This window comes from Pelobates fuscus, chromosome 3, assembly GCF_036172605.1.
Source record: "Pelobates fuscus isolate aPelFus1 chromosome 3, aPelFus1.pri, whole genome shotgun sequence".
Taxonomy (NCBI): Eukaryota; Metazoa; Chordata; class Amphibia; order Anura; family Pelobatidae; genus Pelobates; species Pelobates fuscus.
In genome coordinates this window covers 338,456,190-338,477,922 of record NC_086319.1, presented here as the reverse complement: position 1 = coordinate 338,477,922, position 21,733 = coordinate 338,456,190, and the positions used below count along the sequence as shown (strand labels likewise).

At 38.1% G+C, this 21,733-nt stretch overlaps 1 protein-coding gene across 1 annotated transcript in view; it reads left to right on the top strand.

Annotated features, from left to right (window-relative positions):
* PRTG (protogenin) overlaps positions 1–21,410 on the top strand; it is a 116,413-nt gene extending 95,003 nt beyond the window's left edge. The window contains exons 12-20 of the mRNA XM_063445703.1: positions 10,628–10,723; positions 11,730–11,916; positions 12,524–12,651; positions 13,220–13,390; positions 17,558–17,740; positions 18,773–18,893; positions 19,380–19,545; positions 20,212–20,316; positions 20,404–21,410. Of these exons, the coding sequence (XP_063301773.1) occupies positions 10,628–10,723; positions 11,730–11,916; positions 12,524–12,651; positions 13,220–13,390; positions 17,558–17,740; positions 18,773–18,893; positions 19,380–19,545; positions 20,212–20,316; positions 20,404–20,709 (1,463 nt within the window). The 3' untranslated portion in view covers positions 20,710–21,410. The remainder of the gene's footprint in view (positions 1–10,627; positions 10,724–11,729; positions 11,917–12,523; positions 12,652–13,219; positions 13,391–17,557; positions 17,741–18,772; positions 18,894–19,379; positions 19,546–20,211; positions 20,317–20,403) is intronic.
* Positions 21,411–21,733: the final 323 nt, after the last annotated feature.

Sequence of the window (21,733 nt, the reverse complement as noted above, 5' to 3'; positions counted from 1 at the left end):
TACTTGGTGCGATCGCAAACACACTTCAGTCAATATTTTGATCAGAATGACTTAATACTGGTTTAGAGTGACACTGAAGTAGGCACTTTCCCTGAACACTCACAGAATATCATGAACAAGTTCAATGACCCTATTCCATTTTTGTTAACACTCCATAACATGGCGAATATCATTTAAGCTACAGGCAAAATAATAACTTTCTACGGAGATGTGGGGAATTCACTTACTGCGCTAGTTTCTTGCTTGGCATATTTTATAAGAGGATACTTTGAAGACCGATTAAACTGGAAAGCCATTGTGCAATCAATATTTATATTTCTATATGTATTTTTATTAAGCAGGCAAATAACATTTCTTTTCATGTAAAGTAAGCGCTCCGCCTCCATGTGCGGCAAGAGAATAAGACAGATCTTTGTTCAGCAGAGGCCTACAAACCTTGCGTCAGAGCGAGATGAGAGGACAGGCTATGAATTATGGAATACTTTTATAATTATTTATGAATTATTGTGGATTTAACCCAAGGCATTGTGCGGTTCTGGAACATCCAAGCAATATGGTGTTTCCTTTTCTATCAGTGCCTGTAAAAGTCTGTGAAAGCCTGTAAGGATTTTAAAAACTCTGCATTTTTATCAATAAATAACTATTGTTTGAACTAGGATGTAGATGCTGAGTCTCCAGCCGACTGTGTTCTCCGTTAATTTAAAATCATCTACCGTTCCTTTGAAACTGATGCGATACCTTTACATAGCCTTCTTACTCAAAATGTTACATCTATGAGTTAATCCTTCCTTAGAGATCCTGAAAATTTACAGTATTTTTCGCTCCATAAGACGCACTTACTTTCCTCCTCAAAAGTGAGGGGAAATGTCGGTGTGTCTTATGGAGCGAATATGCCCCTCTCTCTCCACCCCCCTTGATCCCTGGTATTTCTCCGACCTTTATGTAGCGTGGCCAAGCGGAGCAGTGCGCACAGGGGACCCGGCCAGACTGAAAGGAAGTGAGCACTGAGTGGTCATCTTGGAGGTGTGTTTAGGATCGTTACTGAAGTGCTCACTTCCTTTCAGTCTGGCCGGGTCCCCGGGTCCCCTGTGCGCACTGCTCTGCTATATAACCATAGCCTAAACACAAGCCTTTCGAGGTTAATCTTAACAGGTGAGGCAAAATCATAATGTCCACGCACTGTGCTCATCTTCATCCTACCCTTGGCTGCCAATGTCTTGCCCATAACATCTGTGTCCAGAAACTCTACTATGTAAATGCATTGATTTATATATATTTATTATGGGGGTTTTATTTAGTGCTGTGAAATGTGTACCAGTGATGTAAATTATGAAAATGTAGGCATCTTTGCTCCTTAGAAGATTGTTTCTCTGTCTTTTGCGTCTATGGTGCAAATACCAGTTTTCGATAGGATTCTGCCTAATGTATGAAAGCTCAAAAATGTGAATTGCCAAATATGGATGCTATTGTAAAATATGGGGTGCCTGTTATCTGAATGCGTGACCTGGAACTAGTGTGGGGACTTAATTTCCTCTCGATTATGTATTCAATGCATTAAAACATTCAGAAGTAAAATCTAAGTATTGTAATTATAAAACAACTATTTTTAACATATTTTTTTTTTTTTACATTTTTATTGTAATTTAACCCCTTAAGGACCAAACATCTGGAATAAAAGGGAATCATGACATGTCACACATGGCATGTGTACTTAACCCCTTAACGATGAGTGACGGACAAGGTCCGTCACTCAGGGGAATGCGTTAATGACGAGTGACGGACCTCGTCCGTCACCCGTTAAAATTAACCCCAGATCGCCGCAATTGCGGCGATCGCGGGGTTAATGGTGCTCCGGTCTGCCTCTGCATTAGAGGCAAACCGGGAGCACCGGATCGGGCTGTCAGAGTACATGTGCCCGCTCTGACAGCATGCCAGAGCGGGCACATGTGCTCTCTATACTCACCTCCGCCTCCCTGCACTTCCTGGTTCTGTGTGAAGTGCAGGGAGACGGATCTTCAGTGATCCTGCCCCCTGGTGGAAAGAAAACATTGTAAAATTAAAATCCCACCCCCCTTTACCCCCCCTTTACCCATTTTAATAAAAAATTAACCCCTCCCACCCCCCTTTACCCCCCTTTACCCATTTTAATAAAAAATTAACCCCTTCCCTGCCAATTGATCACTGACTACAGTGATCAATTGGCAGGGATTACATTTTACTAAGATCTGATTTTTTTTTTAACCCCTGAGGGTTAATTCTTTTTTTTTTTTAACCCTCAGGGGTTCAATTTATTTTATTAATTAATTTAAATATTTTAAAATTATAAATTTAGCTAGCTGGGGAGGGTGGAAGTTAGTGGGGAATTGGGGGATTTAGTATTACGCTAACTAGGGGTTAACGTTAAAAAAAGTTTAAAAATAAGCTTTAAAAAGTTAAAAAAATAAGTTAAAAAAAAAGTTTTAATAACATTTAAGTAAAAAATTAAAAAAAATAAACCCTTTACCCAGTCCAAATAAAAATTAACCCCTTCCCTGCCAGTCGATCACTGCCTACAGTGATCAAAATACAGATCACAGTATTATACTGTTCTAATTTTTTTTTTTAACCCCTGACGATTAACTTTTATTTATTTTTTAACCCTCAGGGGTTAAATTTATTTAATTAACTAATTTAAATATTGTATAATTAAATATTTTGCTAGCTGGGGTGGGTGGGAGTTATGGGAAAATGGGGAATTTACTGTTAGTGCTGCTTACTGCTAGTTAGGGGTTAACGTAAAAAAAAAGCTTAGAAAAATGTTAAATCTGTAAAAAAGTTTTACGAAAGTTTAGGAAACTTTAAAAAAATGAATAATCAAAACAAAAGTTTAAAAAATAGTTTTAAAAAGTAAAAAAAGTTTTAAAAAGTAAAAAAATACATTTAATAACGCTCATTACCACTACACCTGGTACAAGCTAGCGGAAAAATGATCCCACGCTAAGGTTCAAAATATGCCTTTTGAAATACCCTGGGATGTCTTCTTTAAGAAATTGTATGGCTTTATGGGGTATTTGGTTTATATAGCCTGGTAAAATACTCTAAAATGGGACATGGGCACAGCGTAAAAATTTAAAGTTTGAAAAAAAATGGAATGGCTGTGTCCCAAATGTGCCCCTCCGATGTCCACATATACCTGGCAAAGGTACATACGGGGGTATTTTTGTACTCAGCAGACATAGCTGAGCAACATATGAAGTATTATACAGTGGTAGTACACATAAGGTTTGCAAAATATACTGTGCAAACTCACTTTGTGTGTCAAAAAGGCAGAAAAAACGCTTATTACCACTACACCTGGTACAAGCTAGCGGAAAAATGATCCCACGCTAAGGTTCAAAATATGCCTTTTGAAATACCCTGGGGTGTCTACTTTAAGAAATGGTAGGCCTTTGTGGGGTAGTTTGAATTTAAAACCTGCAAAGATGCTTGGAAATTGCACATAGGCCCGGCGTCAAAATTCAAAGTTCGGTCAAAACTGATATGGCTTGGTCTCCTATATGGCACTGTAGCTTCACAAAATAGTGCCATAGACATACAATGGGGGTGTCCTTTTACTCAGAAGACTTAGCTGAGCATAATTTGGGGGGTTTGAACTTAGTGGCACACATGAAATATACAAAATGCCCAGCAAAAATGCAATCCGTATGTAAAAAATGCACAAAATTATTTTTTACCACATACTTTGGCATGTAATGGTAAAAAAATGGGGGCATGTTAAGGCACAATATGCACCTTATGAGATACCCTGGAGTGTCTTCTTTTACAAATGGTAGGCCTTTGTGGGGTGTTTTGAACAGTCAAACTGTTATAATACCCCAAATGGAAGCATAGGCTCATTAAATCCGTCTCTCAAAATTCTACTGTGAATACTGAAAAGGACAGGTCTCCTGTATGGCACTGTAGCTTCACGAAATAGTGCCATAGACATACAATGGGGGTGTCCTTTTACTCAGAAGACTTAGCTGAGCATAATTTGGGGGGTTTGAACTTAGTGGCACACATGAAATATACAAAATGCCCAGCAAAAATGCAATCCGTATGTAAAATATGCACAAAATTATTTTTTACCACATACTTTGGCATGTAATGTTAAAAAAATGGGGGCATGTTAAGGCACAATATGCACCTTATGAGATACCCTGGAGTGTCTACTTTTACAAATGGTAGGCCTTTGTGGGGTTTTTTTGAACAGTCAAACTACTATAATACCCCAAATGGAAGCATAGGCTCATTAAATCCGTCTCTCAAAATTCTACTGTGAATACTGAAAAGGACAGGTCTCCTATATGGCACTGTAGCTTCACGAAACAGTGACAAAGACATACAATGGGGGTACCGTTGTACTCAGCAGAAGTAACTGAACACATTATAAAACTTTGTACAGGAATAGCACACACCAACTTTACAAAATACACATGAGAAGTTCTTTGTTATAAGTTTGTGTGCGAAAACCCCCCAAAAACACAATTTTACACCAATATTTAGCAGAGGTTGGCGGTAAAATGGCTACGTAGAAAGTGTCAAAACAACCTTAGGTAAATAGCCTGTGGTGTCTACTTTATATAAATATATACTTTTGTGTGGCAATTTTGTTTTCTTTTATGGCTATTAAGCTTACAAGACAAACATACCAAATTCTAAAATCGCTCCACATAAAAAGTGTATTTTACTCCTTGTGCTTTGTGACCTGTAACTACCAAAAAAAACTTAAAATCCCAGACACATTATATATTCTGTAATTCAGAACAACTAAATGAATTTATTTTTAATTACTTTCCTTAACCTGCACTAATTATGTACACATTATTATTGCAAAAACTGTAAAAAAAACACACAAAATTTCATTTTTTTGCATATTTCTGTATTTTTTTTATAATAAATAAGCATTTATATATATATGTGTTACATCAAATTAAAGCCCTTTCTGTCCTTTAAAAAACGGTATATAATATGTGTCGGTGCAATAAATTAGTAAAATGCAAATTGCAGTTGAACGCAAATAGCAAAAAATGCAAAAAATGCCGTTGTCATTAAGTGAAAGACAAGCTTCTGAAGCTCTGTCCTTAAGGGGTTAAGGGGTTAAACATTATTGACATTTTTACGTTTTGGAACTCTGCACTAAATACATTTTGCAACAAATGTTGTAGACTTTTGAGAACAGGGGTTTAGGTACTTATTAGGTACAGCCCTTATTACAAAAGAACACCTACCTGGTTGGTATGTATATAAAGATGTGCACTTATTAAAATATCCACTGTTATTAACATACAGGTATGTTTAACCCACCACTGAGCTCTCACACACCACTGAGCTCTATTCTTGGCTACAAAATCTTACATCCGTATTATATATATTTTTCCCCACAAATAGAAATTCTGAGTCATTTTAGGCCCATCCTTTTATAGTGGGTTCTTAAGCTGCAGGTGGCATGCTTTGAATTTTATCCCTACAACATTTCATATTAATCTAAGGGCGCTATGGGACAGAGGAGGGGAGTGGGTAGTAAGGAACACTGTGCGTCTTATGGTCAGGTGTGTCTTATAGAGCGAAAAATACGGTACTTTGGTTTTTGTAGTCAGAATTCAGGAATGGATTTGTCCAGACTTAGATTGAAAGGAATGTTGTTAATAAATTATAACATACATTTTTGGACAGTGCTTGTAGGAAGTGCCTACTGCGTGGCGGTTAGTTGAGCAGAGCACTGATAATTTTGTAATGCCTATTATATGAATAAAAACGAATACATTGCTAAACACAAATACACACACCAGCCAAGCCATAAGACTTGCTTTTCCCACAGAAATCTCACTTTAACACTGCTCTCACTACTGCAAGGGATTCTGGGTAGGCATATGCAAATAAGCTCAACAAAGCATGTAATAAAAAGGAAAGTAGATATACTTCTGTCCTATGAATGCCCGATACCTTTTTATTGATCTGTGTGTGTGTCTGTGTGTGTGTGTGCAGTGACATCTGCTGGTAGCAACCCTTATCTAGCAAAGTTGGAGAAGAAATTTAAACTCTCCGATTTTAGTGTCACCACCTCTGACATATTTTTCCTGGCAGTTATCAATTGTACATACTGTTAGGAGGTAAATGAATAGTGCAGCCCTGCAGTATGTAGGATTCACATTCTACTAGAGAAAATTAATCACAGTAGTTCCTGTGAGATTCCTTTCTTGAATAATTAATGGATTTCCTTTGGCAGCAATGTTCAGTGTGGAAGTTTAATTTTCATCTATATTTTATAATCGCGGTGTTTAAAATAAACATTATTGTCCTGGAATTGTTTGTGGTGCATTGTTGTGTTAGTCTACGGAAGTGGACAGGTTAGCTTACAGGAATCAGATCTCTAAACTTGAGTTTTACATGAGCTAAACCGCAGCCCCATCTAAATTTTACCAGCCAAATTGATTCACTCCAGACTAATTTTTCTGCTGTTCACAAGTCTAATGCAGGCTAGATCCTAGATGTAATGTATTTTGGACCCCAGTGTAGCAGATAATCTTTTTAAAGGTGTCAAAGTTTAAAGTTCACTTGGAAAGTAAATAGTGTGTGTAACAAACAGCCACTATTAAAGGACCACTCTAGGCACCCAGACGACTTCAGCTTAATGAAGTGGTCTGGGTGCCAGGTACCTCTAGGATTAACCCTTTTTTTTTTTATAAACATAGCAGTTTCAGAGAAACTGCTATGTTTATAATGAGGGTTAATCCAGCCTCCAAATCCTCTAGTGGCTGTCTCACTGACAGCCGCTAGAGGCGCTTGCGTGATTCTCACTGTGAAAATCACAGTGAGAGCACGCAAGCGTCCATAGGAAAGCATTGTAAATGCTTTCCTATGCGACCGGCTGAATGCGAGCGCGGCTCCTGCCGCGCATGCGCATTCAGCCGATGACGTCGCGATCAAGATGGAGAGGAGGAGGAAAGCTCCCCGCCCGGCGCTGGAAAAAGAGGTAAGTTTAACCCCTTCCTCTCTCCAGAGCCCGGCGGGTGGGGGTCCCTGAGGGTGGGGGCACCCTCAGGGTACTCTAGTGCCAGGAAAACGAGTATGTTTTCCTGGCACTAGAGTGGTCCTTTAAGCCATAGTGAAGATATAACTAGGTGGTATATTTTATACATGTACAGTATCTCACAAAAGTGAGTACACCCCTCATATTTTTGTAAATATTTTATTATATCTTTTCATGTGACAACACTGAAGAAATGACACTCTGCTACAATGTAAAGTAGTTAGTGTACAGCCTGTATAACAGTGTAAATTTGCTGTCCCCTCAAAATAACTCAACACACAGCCATTAATGTCTAAACCGTTGGCAACAAAAGGGAGTACACCCCTAAGTGGAAATATCCAAATTGGGCCCAAAGTGTCAATATTTTTTGTGGCCCACATTATTTTGCAGCACTGCCTTAAGTCCTCTTCCACTCCTCCATGACGACATCACGGAGCTGGTGGATGTTAGAGACCTTGCGCTCCCCCACCTTCCATTTGAGGATGCCCCACAGATGTTCAATAGGGTTTAGGTCTGGACACATGCTTGGCCAGTCCATCACCTTTACTTTCAGCTTCTTTAGCAAGGCAGTGGTCGTCTTGGAGGTGTTTTTGGGATCGTTATCATGGTGGAATACTGCTCTGCGGCCCAGTCCTTAAAGGGAGGGGATCATGCTCTGCTTCAGTATGTCACAGTACATGTTGGTATTCATAGTTCCCTCAATGAACTGTAGTGCCCCAGTGCCCTCAATGAACTGTAGTGCCCCATGTCCTTAGTTTGCTTGTCTTCAGCAAACTGTTTGCGGGCTTTCTTGTGCATCATCTTTAGAAGAGGCTTCCTTCTTGGACGACAGCCATGCAGAGCAATGTGATGCAGTGTGCGGCGTATGGTCTGAGCACTGACAGGCTGACCCCCACCCCTTCAACCTTTGCATAAATGCTGGCATCACTCATACGTCTATTTCCCAAAGACAACCTCTGGATATGATGCTGAGCACATGCACTCAACTTCTTTGGTCGACCATGGCGAGGCCTGTTCTGAGTGGAACCTGTCCTGTGAAACCGCTGTATGGTCTTGCTCATCGTGCTGCAGCTCCGTTTCAGGGTCTTGGCAATCTTCTTATAGACTAGGCCATCTTTATGTAGAGCAGGGCTGTCCAACCTGCGGCCCCCAGATGTTGCTGAACTACAACTCCCATGATTCCCTGGCTATCTGTTTAATTGAAAGAATCATGGGAGTTGTAGTTCAGCAACATCTGGGAGGCCGCAGGTTGGACAGGCCTGATGTAGAGCAACAATTATATTTTTCAGATACTGAGAGAGTTCTTTGCCATGAGTTACCATGTTGAACTTCCAGTGACCAGTATGAGAGCGTGTGAGAGCGAAAACACCAAATTTAACACACCTGCTCCCCATTCACACCTGAGACCTTGTAACTCTAGCGAGTCACATGACACCAGAGAGGGAAAATGGCTAATTGGGCCCAATTTGGACATTTTCTCTTGGGGGTGTACTCACTTTTGTTGCCAACGGTTTAGAAATGAATGGCTGTGTGTTGTGTTATTTTGAGGGGACAGCAAATCTACACTGTCATACAGGCTGTACACTTACTGCTTTACATTGTAGCAGAGTGTCATTTCTTCAGTGTTGTCACATGAAAACATATAAAATATTTACAAAAATGTGAGGGGTGTACTCACTTTTGTGAGATACTGTATATCTAGGGTTAAGGAAATCAGTAAAGTAGATTTCGAAGGGAAATAATTTTTTGTTTGATTCCCTTATTTTGACCATATATTAGGTGCCAGCAGACAGCATATGGAATTTATATGCGGACAGTAAAATGATAGCCTGTGGTGATTATTTTGATTAATTAATTATAAAAACACCTCTAAGTAAACCCATTCTGAGCTGTGTAGAAACATTCAAAATGGTACAAGATGTTTAATGTCCATATTCTATATTTAAAAATACATCAGCTCTTTTTTTTTTTTTTTAAAGGAATTGTGTTTTAAAGGGGAACCTAGGTATTACCATGATTTTAATAGTATATTTACTCTACTATGGAGTCAGTCAATTATTGCTCTAAGTTCTGCCTTTTACCACATTGGTAACTTACTTTCCAAGTGAACATCAGACGGATCCACTGTTAAAAAGATGACTTGCTATACTAGGGTCTAAGATATATTATATCCAGGAGCTAGTCTGACTTAGACTTGTGCATGGCACAAAATGTGGTTCAGCTAATCTATTTGGCTGGAAAAAAAATATTGCAATTCCGTTGAACAAATTTCAACGAGGCAGTAGTTCAGCTCGTCTGAATATTGTCTACACAAACGAATCAGGAAAACCTATTCGGATGACCCAAAAGGGCAACTGAGCATCTTAAAATTCTGTAACAAATTTTAAAGCCTCGTTAGCAGAACCAATAACTATCATTTAATTAGAAATTCTGTTGTGCTAAAATCAAGGACCTGACAGTAAGTACCTTTTTATTTATGTTTTTTTTTTTTTTTTTTTACTGCTTGAGGATGGATTTGTCAGTGATCAGACGTGTACTTTTTATTGACACAACCATTCTGTTTTCCTTTTATGGGTACATAAACCTGGAGAACATGCTCTGTGTATAAAGAGGTGAAAAGATTCATGTTGAGACCTTTAGAGGTTAAACTTATTTTTATAAAACAAAACAATTGGACACTTGAGTGGGTTTATTAACTAAACACCAAATTTTAGCAATTTGAAAACCAAATTACAAAATTCAGGCCAAACTAGACCAATCTGTTAAAATAGCAGACATGCAGACAGTCTCCAAATGGGCTATTTTGGCCTTAATTATGCAATTCAGTTTTCAATTCACTACAAAAAAATCCTTTCGTATTTGCCCCGGTATAGATTAGATTGTGTTTTCAGTTTGATTAATGAGAATTTCGAGGTTAAGGGAACAGAAACCGTGCTAACCCCCTTAACTGATTATTCTTCATTTTTGGCCTTAGAGCTGTTGTTCCTGGATACTCTGTGAAAGTGTGAGAAACATTTAAGGCTCCCTTGACAAGATGATAAATTGTCTTTGCACTCCTTTTATTCACTGATCTTTACCAAGCCTAAGCTTTGTAGCAGCGGCCTGTGAGAGAAATAAGGTAGTAAAGATATTGTCTGTACGGCTCCCTCTCACGTTCTGCAAATAATGGCGTTTGAAAGGGGCATAAAAATACCTTTTTATTCATGTATAATTTAAAAGCCTACCATTACCGCTCTCCTGTCAACAATGTGTATCAAGTTCATTGTTTGGTAGAGAATGTTGGTGTTTTTCCTTATCAAAGGCAGGCACATGGGTTAGAACAGCTCATTTTTACAAAGGGTATGTTTAAATAGACAGTTGTATGAAATATTCATTTTGCCCAATGCAGCCCTGAAGTATGCATGTTTAAATAATGGGGGATGGGGGGGGGGGAGAGACACAGTGTGGCCTTATGATCTCTTAGACTAAGATTTAACCAATAGGGAGTGTGGCCAGCCAAAATACAAAGAGCAGATTGAAGTAGAATATTGTTATGACTATTGTAACACGTGATCATTCTATTTATCTTCCTTCTAGAACCCAGCAGAAAATACCACGTCAGATTACTTGCCTATAATAATATGGATGAGGGATACCAAGCCGACCAGACAGTCAGCACTCCCATTTGTGTTGGTAAGCAATTTAACTCATTTGATTCCAAGAGATTATATTCCGCGGTTGTAAATTAGCAGACACTGAGTTTTATTTGGCTCTTGGATTCTTTATTGTAACATAGCCTCCAGCACCCCAGTTCCTCTGGATTGTAAGTCTTATGACGCTCAGCAAGTCAAAGGCAGATGAATCATGATGCTTACAAAAGTAAAGTCTGAAAGTGACTGGTTTCTGACTGTAATATAGATTCACAGAGCAAAGTTAGATGAAGGTAAACTATTGAGAAGGATTTAAAAATACATTAATCCCCACTTTCTGAAATCAAAGACAAAATACATCAATGAATTAATATTCTCGAAACCGTTAAAATATCTGGCAAGGATATAGGATAAAAACATTTTTATTTTTTTTAACACAAGGTTCATTAGATGGTGATGCATCCTGAAGCCCCAAATGCCTGGCAAGTGATTTAGAGCAAAAACCTTTATGTGCAATCCAAGTGTGACTTGCTGTAACATGTCGTTACTATCAGAATAGAAATGGTTTCAGTGCGGCAAACGCTATGATAAACGGCTACACTGGTCACATGTTGTTTTTGAAGCATTTGCCTACAGATGACATGGGGTTTGGAAGTAGCTTCACCCTTTTCTTACCCTCTAAGGCAGTGGTTCCCAAACCAGTCTTTATTGCCCACCAACAATCCGGGATTTATGTATTTCCCTGTTTTATTCCAATGGAGATACTGACAAAACCTGTACTGTTGGTGGGTCTTGAGGACTGGTTTGGGAATCAGTGCTCTGAGACATTTATTCAATAAACAGTGAGTTATGATGATTTATTTAAAATAAATAAAAGTGGACAATCAAAACCAGTATAGCAACGTTTTTTTACTATTCTGGCCTTGATTTGCAAAGTTGGTTTACAATTCAAAACGATTCATTGTTTACTGATTAAATCCCTAAGATAATATATCTTATTGCAGAAGAAGGAGACTGAGTTTAAAATGTGTTATCTCTTTTCAAAACAGCTGTCCCAGAACATCTGATTCCTCCTCCCCCACCTCCGCATTATCTCTACGCCACTGCCAACAGTTCATCATCAATCTACCTACACTGGGGGCGTCCAGCCTTTTCCTCCGGCCAAGCCATTAACTACACTGTCCGCTGCAATCCCGTGGGCCTGCAGAATGCTTCCTTGGTACTCTACCTACAAACGTATGTACAATGCTGATGGCTTATTCTGATTCTGAGGTTTAAAGTCCAATTTACATCTGAGCTTTGGTTATTCCCATTTTCTTGCACAATGCTTTGTGCTACATCTTAGAATGCTTTGCTGTGTGCTTTATATTTTGCCATGACATATTGGACGTTCTGGAAGCACACAGATGCAAGTGTGTATCACATGTGTATAAAATGTTTTGATGTTATACAATTGTATTGCACATCCTACTACAATAGATGAAAGTTGTTGCTCTATTGGATTCCACAAAGTCGGATTTCCATAAGAAGTTCACTTTAAGACCATATTCACTAGAGCCAGACATTTTCCAAAATATGGCTGTCAGAACCTTTTTATCGATATCGCTAACGTAGCAGAATTAGTACGTGGAAAATATGTAAGTAGTTAATTCATTTTAAATACTTGTTTTTAAAGCTATTTCGTGCACAGCTGTAGAAATCAAACACATTGAGCTTTTGTGGTAACCCGGTTGTATTTGTGCTTGTGGCGTTTTGGTTTGTTTAAACACAATGCCTGTGATGTGAGATTCGCACTACCAAGTCATTACTGTATGCTGAGCTTGCACACGATGCTGTCTTGCAGGTCAGAACAGCATATTTTAATTCATGATCTTGAACCTAATACAAAGTATGAATTTGCTGTGAGGCTGCATGTGGACCACTTGTCGAGCCCATGGAGCCCTGTGATTTACTATTCCACCCTCCCAGAAGGTAAGAATTATCAAAGCCATTGACTTTTGAAGCCCAGTGAATGCTAATTGTCCCAGTGGTCCCATAAAACAGTGTCTGCACAAATGGCGGAAGGGAGCTAAGGTGATTGTGTGCGTGCTTATATCACAAGCTTTTTTTTGCCATGAGTTAGTGTGTGTGTGTGTGTGTGTGTGTGTGTGTTGGTATATATGTATATTGTACTAACTTAAATGTCTCCTTAATTAGAGAGTCTTAAAAAAATTGATTTCCAATTCCCAGGGCATAAATATTTATTCTTAAAGTAGAAATTTAGTTTGTTCGACTGAATTGCACATTCCTTGGTGCTTAAATAGTTAAGTAACAAAAGCATGCTGGGTTATTTAAACTGACAGGCTAACAAGGTGAAATATTTCATCAGGCCATCCATTTACATGTGTCACTATAAACACATTGACCATAGCTGCCCTGTGTTCATCATGCTAGAAAACATGTATGAACAGTCTCCAGATGTATTGATAATTTATGGTTTGGTGTAATTACATTAAAGCTGTACTTTGCTTGAGTGTGTTACTGATCTTTGATGATGCAGCTCCATCCAGCCCTCCTGTGGGAGTCAAGGTGACTTTGATTGAAGAGAACACTGCGCTGGTGTCTTGGAAGCCCCCGGAAAACATGGACACTGCTGTGACTCGTTACACAATCCTGTACGCATCGAGAAAAGCCTGGCTTGGCGGAGAGTGGCAGATAATGCACAGAGAGGGTAACTTGCATTGTGTTATCTGTTTGTTTGTAAATTGTGTTCAGGCTCTGTCCCACGAAACTTTGAACTGCATTCGGAGTGGGATTTTGTTTATCGGTGTCCACTAATGCAGTGAAAAGCACGGATTAAACTGAGTTTGGCTAATATGATTTAGACACTTTGGGCTCCTAAACTATAACTATACAATTAACGTAATTATGCAAATTATTGTCCAGATATGTTTGCATGATGTCAGATGCATAGTTTTAAACAACAAAAAAATTTTGTGCCATAGAGCCAACCTTTTTACCACTAGCTATTGGAAGTGCGTTGTGCTGTGTGTACACCACAAACCTCCACAGCAATAAAGCCCACAGTGATAATGCTTGCATGTGTGTATTAGGGCATTGTAGCAATAAAACTCAGTAGTACTCCATGTTTGTGACTGTATCACAGAACCCCACAGCCATAAAACCCAATACTATATAGTGTGCATGTTTGCACTCTGATTTGAGTGTTCACTCCAACCAAAGTGTGCTCACCAACAAGAGTGTGCATATACTTATATTCAAGGAACACTTTAGTGTTAGGACTACACCCTCTGCCATCGGGCCATGGTGCTGGCTCTGTCTCCACCTCCTCAGACATTAGTGCAAGGGTGAACCTTAATGCGCATGTGCGGCGAGCGCCTGAATCAATGCTTTCCTAAGGGGATTTGCAAGAAGCTGAACATCCTCCTGCTCAGGGCGAGGTCGTCCAGCGTAGTTTCACAGCGTTAAACTCTGTGAAACTGCAGGAAGCGCCTCTAGTGGCCGTCCGGTAGACAGACACTAGGGGCAGTCTTAACCCTGCAATGTAAACATTACTGTTTCTCTAAAACTGCAATATTTTACATTGCAGGGTTGAGGGGACAGAGACAATGAGATGAAGTGCTCCGGGTACCTATAGTGTCCCTTTAAATCTGCACAAAACGAGCATCACTCGCCAGACGTATCACAATCCACTTAATAAATATTATTTATTTTCTTATTTCCTGCTTAGTTCTCTGTCTCACCTTGTTATAAATCGTTAGGATGGATTGCAATTAAGCGCCATTAATGCTAGAGCTGTGGATGTATTAATGAACTAATGGACTCTTGCTGACTGGAGCACTCTTGGGGCTTCAACATGTGTTTCTCTCTTAATTTAAACCCTAGAAAAGTAATGCATGGTTAGACATAGCCCCCTCCCCTCCCAATGGAAGTCAATCAGACTGCAGTCTCTGAGCTGGCATTTTGATCATTGTTTTATAGCCTGCAAGCCTGTGAAGTATCCAGTCCCATGACAGTTTTATAACACAGGGCCACTTCTCGGAGAGCTTATGTCAAAATGGACAAGACACAGCTGCTGTATAAAGCCTTGTGTTCACCAAACACTTCATAAGATGTCTATTAGTTCCTGCCCGAGCTCGGATAGTATATGTCACAGTATATTTAGCTAGGATTTTTTTGTCACTGTTTTTTCTTTGATGCAGATCAGTTCCATACTAATTACTTACCTACTGCCGAGGCCGTAAACACTATTTTACCCAAAGGCGACACGCATAGTGCATGTTACGTAGTTCCTACAGAATTGATGCATACGTTCTTTACACAGACACAGAATTTACCTGGTGCTACAAATAGAATTTTATTATTATTCATAAACTGTAAAACAAATTCCGCAGCGCTATAAAATGGGTGGACTAACGAAATGGATATACAGGAACACAGGGTGTTGAGGGCCCTGCTCAAACAGGCTTACATTCTATGGCATTTATTAACTATAGGTTTTATTTACTATACATTGATTTCTTATGAATTGAAAGCTGCTTTTAAATTCACCAGGATTCATCATTTAGTAAATGAACACTCCAGCCTTTTGCATAGATAGCAAAATTGTCGCAAAAAAAAAAAAAGACTTGGAAAACAAACAATAGCATATATATATATATATATATCCTATTAACATATGATTATGCTCTGACATCTTATGGGGAGTGTACATTCTACATCTGTTTCCATCCAGTTTAATTTTTTTTAAAGTTAATAAAATATTCTTCCCCATTGCAGAGAATATGAAGGATCTTTAAAAATTTAAGAAATGGTGACAATTAGAAAGAAACTGATAACCCGTAAAATATTTGTTGGTGTGCCCTATAGGTACACAAACTGATTACCTTTAACCCCTTAAGGACACATGACGGATATATTCCGTCATGATTACCTTTTATTTCAGAAGTTGTATCCTTAAGGGGTTAAGATTTTTTTTTAAAGATTTGACTCTTAATAGTAAATAAACACTTTATTCCTATAAATAGAAAGCTCTGTTTAATGGATTATTTCTAATTCTTATTTGTTCTTGAGTCGTTTAGTCAATTATTAAATATTGACTTTTGTAAATGATCACAGACAGGCATGTCTGTTTGATAGATCCGTTATTTCCAAAGGTGGTGTTAGAGATGGGCTTCACTTGATTAAAACCTGACTATCTCGGCATCCATAGTATTATAAAATATATCCCCTGTGGATGGAGATAATTATGCCAGTGACTCCACCTTGCTAGTAAGAGGATACAAACATAAATCTGGGGACACACTAAGTATGTATATAATGGGAGACTGAATTACATGTCCGGAAATCTTTTAGAATAAAGACATTCTGTTGACATTTTAAGAATTTCCTTTCAATAATACATATGCAGGTCTGTGGTTACAATGACAAAAAAAAAAAAAAAAGCTTTTAATGATGGTTATAGATTTGTGGTTATTGATTACATGAGAATTGCAAATTTTACAACAAAATAGAGCTGGAGATTATGAACATATCCGAATTTTAGTTACCAAAAACAAGCACGCTAAATGATCTGTAAATAGAGAGAAACACAAATAATAGTGCAGACTATCTGAATAAGTGCCAACACATTATAAGGGTATGAGGGAGAGAAATCACATGTACCAGAGCCTAATCACCCAATGTATTTTATATACATTTCTGTGTATAACTGTCTCTAGTGCTGCTTATTTGTCGGGATCATATTCCATAGCGCTTACACACTTTTGGTTTCTTTATATCCGAATTGTAGGCCTAAAATGTTTATTATTATTTTTTTAGTTATTCTTTTTTATATATATATATATATATATATATATATATATATATATATATATATATATATAAAATGTATTGGAGTTTGAAGAGACAAACAATTGTTCACTAAATAATGGGAAATAGAAAAACAAACTGTGAAATTTCATTCTAAATAACTAGTCCTTAATTTTAATTTTGCAACGTAGATTTCAGTGTACGCCATTTAACTAGTTAGGAGCTAAAGCCATTAGTAAATAAACTCCCTAGGAGCCTTGAAAGATATCCGAGGCTGACATCTGTGTGTGGGATCTGAAAGATGAGGTTCTGGCACTCAAAAAACTGAGCTTCCGTGGTGTATGCTGGGTCAGGAGGTGTTTTAATAATGTTCCCAATTAAGGGCTGGGGTTATCAAACTAAAAAACTTAAATAAAAAAATTGGCCAACCAGAGGCTAGAAAACACCTCTAAGTAAACCCATACTTAATTCTGCTGCACAAACTAAGCAGTTAGTGCTGCCATCTTGAGGCATAGTGCTGGTGCTGCAATGCTTTTCACGTGTGTGTCTGCTCACTACCGCAGGCATTCCTCTGTAATTAGATAGTCCTGGAAACACAGCTGCACAGTGTGCATTTCGCCATATTATAAAGCCGTACTGACAAAAAGTTCTATCACAAAATGCATGTACATAGAATGCAGTCATTAGGTGCATGGTAAGTATACAAATACCGTACTCTGTGCATATATGCACATAAAGGAATCAATCTGTATACTGTAAAGTATACAGGCATTCTGTGACGGAGGGTTTGTTTCCTGCGTTTTTGCTGCTTTTTTATTTTTAAATATTGCATTGTTACATGACACTTTTGTGAGATTATTGTGTCTCTGCCGCGTGTAAAGTGTTCCACATCTCCAATCTTCGCAAACACCCTGTATACAGTCTACACCATCTACAGCATTAGTTATAGGAAGAGAGGTGAGAAGGAGCCTAGTAATTAAGTCCCTAGTGCACTCCACAATAATTAAATATTTAATAAATAACTATAATGTGATGTATGAAATAACACTAAATTTGTGCTTTCCAGGTGCAATCACCATGGCTCTGCTTGAAAACCTCCTGCCTGGGAATATTTATCTTATCAAGATATCGGCTGCCAATGTAGTTGGAGAGGGGCCTTTCTCTAACGCTGTGGAGCTTGTGGTTCAACCCAAGGAGACAATTCAGACCAGCTTGAAGGCAAATCTATTAGATTCTACTAGGAGTGAAGGTCAGTGTGGGGAATAGCCAGTGGAACACAGAAGTGAATGCCCGCTTATTCCATTTTCTTCCTGAGATATAAAAATAATTCTAGATATGAAAATTATTGTATGTTACGAATGACAGAATGTTATAGGAATATTAGAATATTAAAATGGAGTCACCTTTTAGAGGCTATTCACTTAACTGGGAATTGCGGAAACTGAAAAAGGGGTTAGCAGTTTTTATGCCAAAATGTCTGGTCTGGGAAATTTTTCCAATTCAGATATTGCCCTCTTTTCCAACTCTTCACAATTCCTGGTTTTGGGAATCGCCCTCCAGGGCATCCAAGGATAATAAAGAACTTTGTTTATTTAAATAGCAATTTTTTTAAGTCTATAAATATTTTCTGTACAGGACCTACTATAAAATGATTAAACTGTAAGTTTTACTTATTAGAAAAATAAACCCTTAGGAAACAGAACTTATTATAGCTGTGTGATTACCAAAATTGGAAATGCTCTGGGTTTTATCCAGAGTCTAGAGGTTTGGCATGTCCTTGACTTTTAGATGAAACTATTTTTCTCAAGGTAGGGAAAATGTTTATCTTTCCAACTCTCAACCTACTCTCATGGATTTGATGGACTGGAACATCAAGTTTGGGCAGAACCTCCTGTATACCTGCCACGTCGGACCCCCTTTTTTTCCCCCTTTCTTTCATATTTAGTTTTTATTGATGTCTGTCCATTTTAATAGAGCCACACTCCTTTACTACAAGAGACATTCATGAGTGGTAAACCAGGGGACGAAAATGAAAGTTTCTGTTTATGATAACGGACTTTTTAGGATATGAGTCCGTTTCAGACAATGTTCAAATTATCTAACAAACCAAAGAGACATTTTATAATTAGGTAGATGACTGAAATCTTAACAAAACCACAGAAATAAACTTTAAACAGCATTATGTTGTAAATACCATCTCTTGCCATATATAATACTGAGCGCCATTTAACGCTAGAACCATAACAATCAAGTTGAAGTGAATTTTCCATCTTTATTACAGACTACTCTGGCTACTATCATTTGGACCAGAAATCAATGACTGGCATAGTTGTTGGTGTGTGCATTGCTCTAACCTGCATTTTAATATGTGTGCTCATACTTATTTATCGCAGCAAAGCCAGGTGAGTTCCTCTGCCACCCACTTTTCTAATGTGTCCTTAATGCCAGTAAATCACACTTGTTCCATCAATGTGAATTACTAGAATTTTTTTCCTCTTTGCAAATTTGCTTAACCCCTTAAGGACCAAACTTCTGGAATAAAAGGGAATCATGACATGTCACACGTCATGTGTCCTTAAGGGGTTAAGCATGATGTTTGTGTTTTCCATTACCACTTCTTGTCTGATTCATTACATAAACGTACCGCCTGTTCTACATGTTAATAATCTGGGAGAAAGGTATGAATATTACAATGTGCCCTTTCCATACTTGTCATTGCACAATTTGGTACACTAATCCTGAATTAACCTCCGAATCCTCTATAACTATAATGCTTTTCTGGGCTAGTTTGAATTTCTTTTCATCTGTATACTGTAATATGTGATCAGAAAATCACAAATGCTGAATGCTTCATGTGAGGCGTATTTTCTTCTCTTTGTAATACACAGGAAAGCCTCCATAGCCAAGATGGCACAACAAGGAACCGAGTTACTCCCTCGAGCGGCAGTGCTAATATCACACGAAACACAGGAAAGGAAGGCCTTAAACCAACCCGAGGAAAATGAAACGCCAGTAGCGCTTGATGTGGACACTAACCACTTCTTAGATTCCAAGGTAAGGATTTTCACAGTTCTTGCATTTTTGCAAGATGTTTTGTTGATGTGTTTTAATAATAGCAATGCTGTCTTGGGTCTAAATGTGGATGAGTAAAGTGAGAAGAGAAAGGATGACAGTGTCATTGATGAATGCAGAATGCAATTGTTGACATCTCATGCTGTCTACACCACAAACTGCATCATGAGTGTTTATTGATGAAGAGGAAAATGACTATTCCGTTTATGCAGTAACTCCATTCAATAATAAGCAGACAATTCCACTGCTGTCATGATGTATTAAGAATATGTAAATAATAATGTACTTCATTTACTGTTGTGTCTGATTTTGGAAAATAGGTAATAAATAAGAGTACGAGTAAGCTGAAATAACTAACAGTTAGTAATGTGTGGGTATGATTTTTGAACAGTTGTATCCAGCTTCTGTTCTCATTGGACAAGGTCTATATTTATGTATTGATCACTGGTATCCTAAATCTTCCCTTCTCTTTCTAAATTCCATTTAGAAATTGATGCTCCTGGTATGAAATACTTTCAAAATATTAGAGAAACATAGCTGGAGTTTTTTTCAGACTGTGTGTAATCAAAGACACTCTTTTTTAGTCTAGTGATGTGTTGAAATCAAAATGTAAAGTATGACTTGATCATAGTCATCTTTTTGTTCCAGGGTGGCTCGGATCTGATTATAAATAGTAATGGACCGATTGTTAAAAATAACTCAAGAAAGAAGTGGTTGTTTTTCATGAATAATCAGAAAGGCTATGTAGAAAAGGTAATTGTGTAGCGTATGCCTGGGGAAGGAATTGTTAGCCAGATGCCATGCCGGTTAGTTCATTTTCTAAATATCTTTTCTTCACAGCCCAAAAGAAGAATTGTGAAAACCTCATGCTTGTATCATCCTGGCACCACTGTATTAATAGGTGAAGACAGCTCCCCTACATCTCCAGGCCACCCCGGCACATTTCAGATGAGACGGAGCATAGCAGCAGATACAGAACATTCTGGTAACAGTGAGGAAAGTCATGGAACTAATGATTCAGGAAGGTTCTCTCATGAATCCAATGATGAGATCCATCCATATTCCGTTATAAGCATCACTCCGCCTAAATCAGATTCATTCACCAGCCACCAGTGTGTGAATGACTCCGTTGTAAGCAATGAATGATAACCAACTTGGATCTGTTGCTGAGGAACCCTCTTACATCTCAGTGCATCAGATTCATTTCCTCCTAAATATTTCAAGAAGCCATTCCCTTCATGCTGGATACACCAAGCATTAATGTCTGTTCGAAGGACAATGAACGGAACACACACAAAAAAAACCCTCAACAACAAATGATTGTGGAATCTGGTTTCTCCCACCGATATATCTCACTTCTTCAGCTGAATGTTCCCTTGAGTAAATCTATTCGCCTTGAAGGTTGACTTACTGAAGAGCGAGTGGATTAGAACTCTACTGGTTTAAATCATTTGTCTTTGTTGCAAAGGGATGTCAACCAGTCTTTTTGATGAATGTCTACCTCAGCTGGTCAAATGATGAACTCCATTTCGCTGCTTTACCTGTATGTGTTTGTACGTCTCCCCAGCCTCCATCAGAAATACTTCCTATAATGTTTTATTTTTTATTTTCTTTGATGCTATGTGTGTTATGAATGTTCTACCAAAGGAGTTGTAAAGGCAAGATAGACAGTTTTCTAAAGCTCTGCTTCCAAACAGTATATTCAGTGTAACTATTGGTGATCTAACACCACACCAGTGAATTTTCATAATCTGTTTTCTAGGTAACACATTATTTAAATGGCACTGGTTGGTTGTAGATTAGCATTCTGGGTAATGGCATGCAAACTTCCTAAATTACACAGTATATGACTGCCAGTAGATATGGGTATTTTGGCATTATTACATATTCAACCTTGATGAACTGATTTCCTTTACAAATAATGTATCTGTTAACTTTATTTGCAAAACCTGTACTAATAGGTTGCAATTATAAATATAGGTTTGTCTATATCTTCATTGGAGGATGAACTGTGAAGGATTTAAGAATCAGTAATGCTTCAAATTACGTTCAATTCCTATAAAAGACAGAAGAAAATATGTGTGAAATCTTTGAAACCGATTTCTTTCATTTTTATCCCAAAAAGCCTGCATTCTCCAGGAGACAGGGGACTGCCAATAGTTTTTCCTTA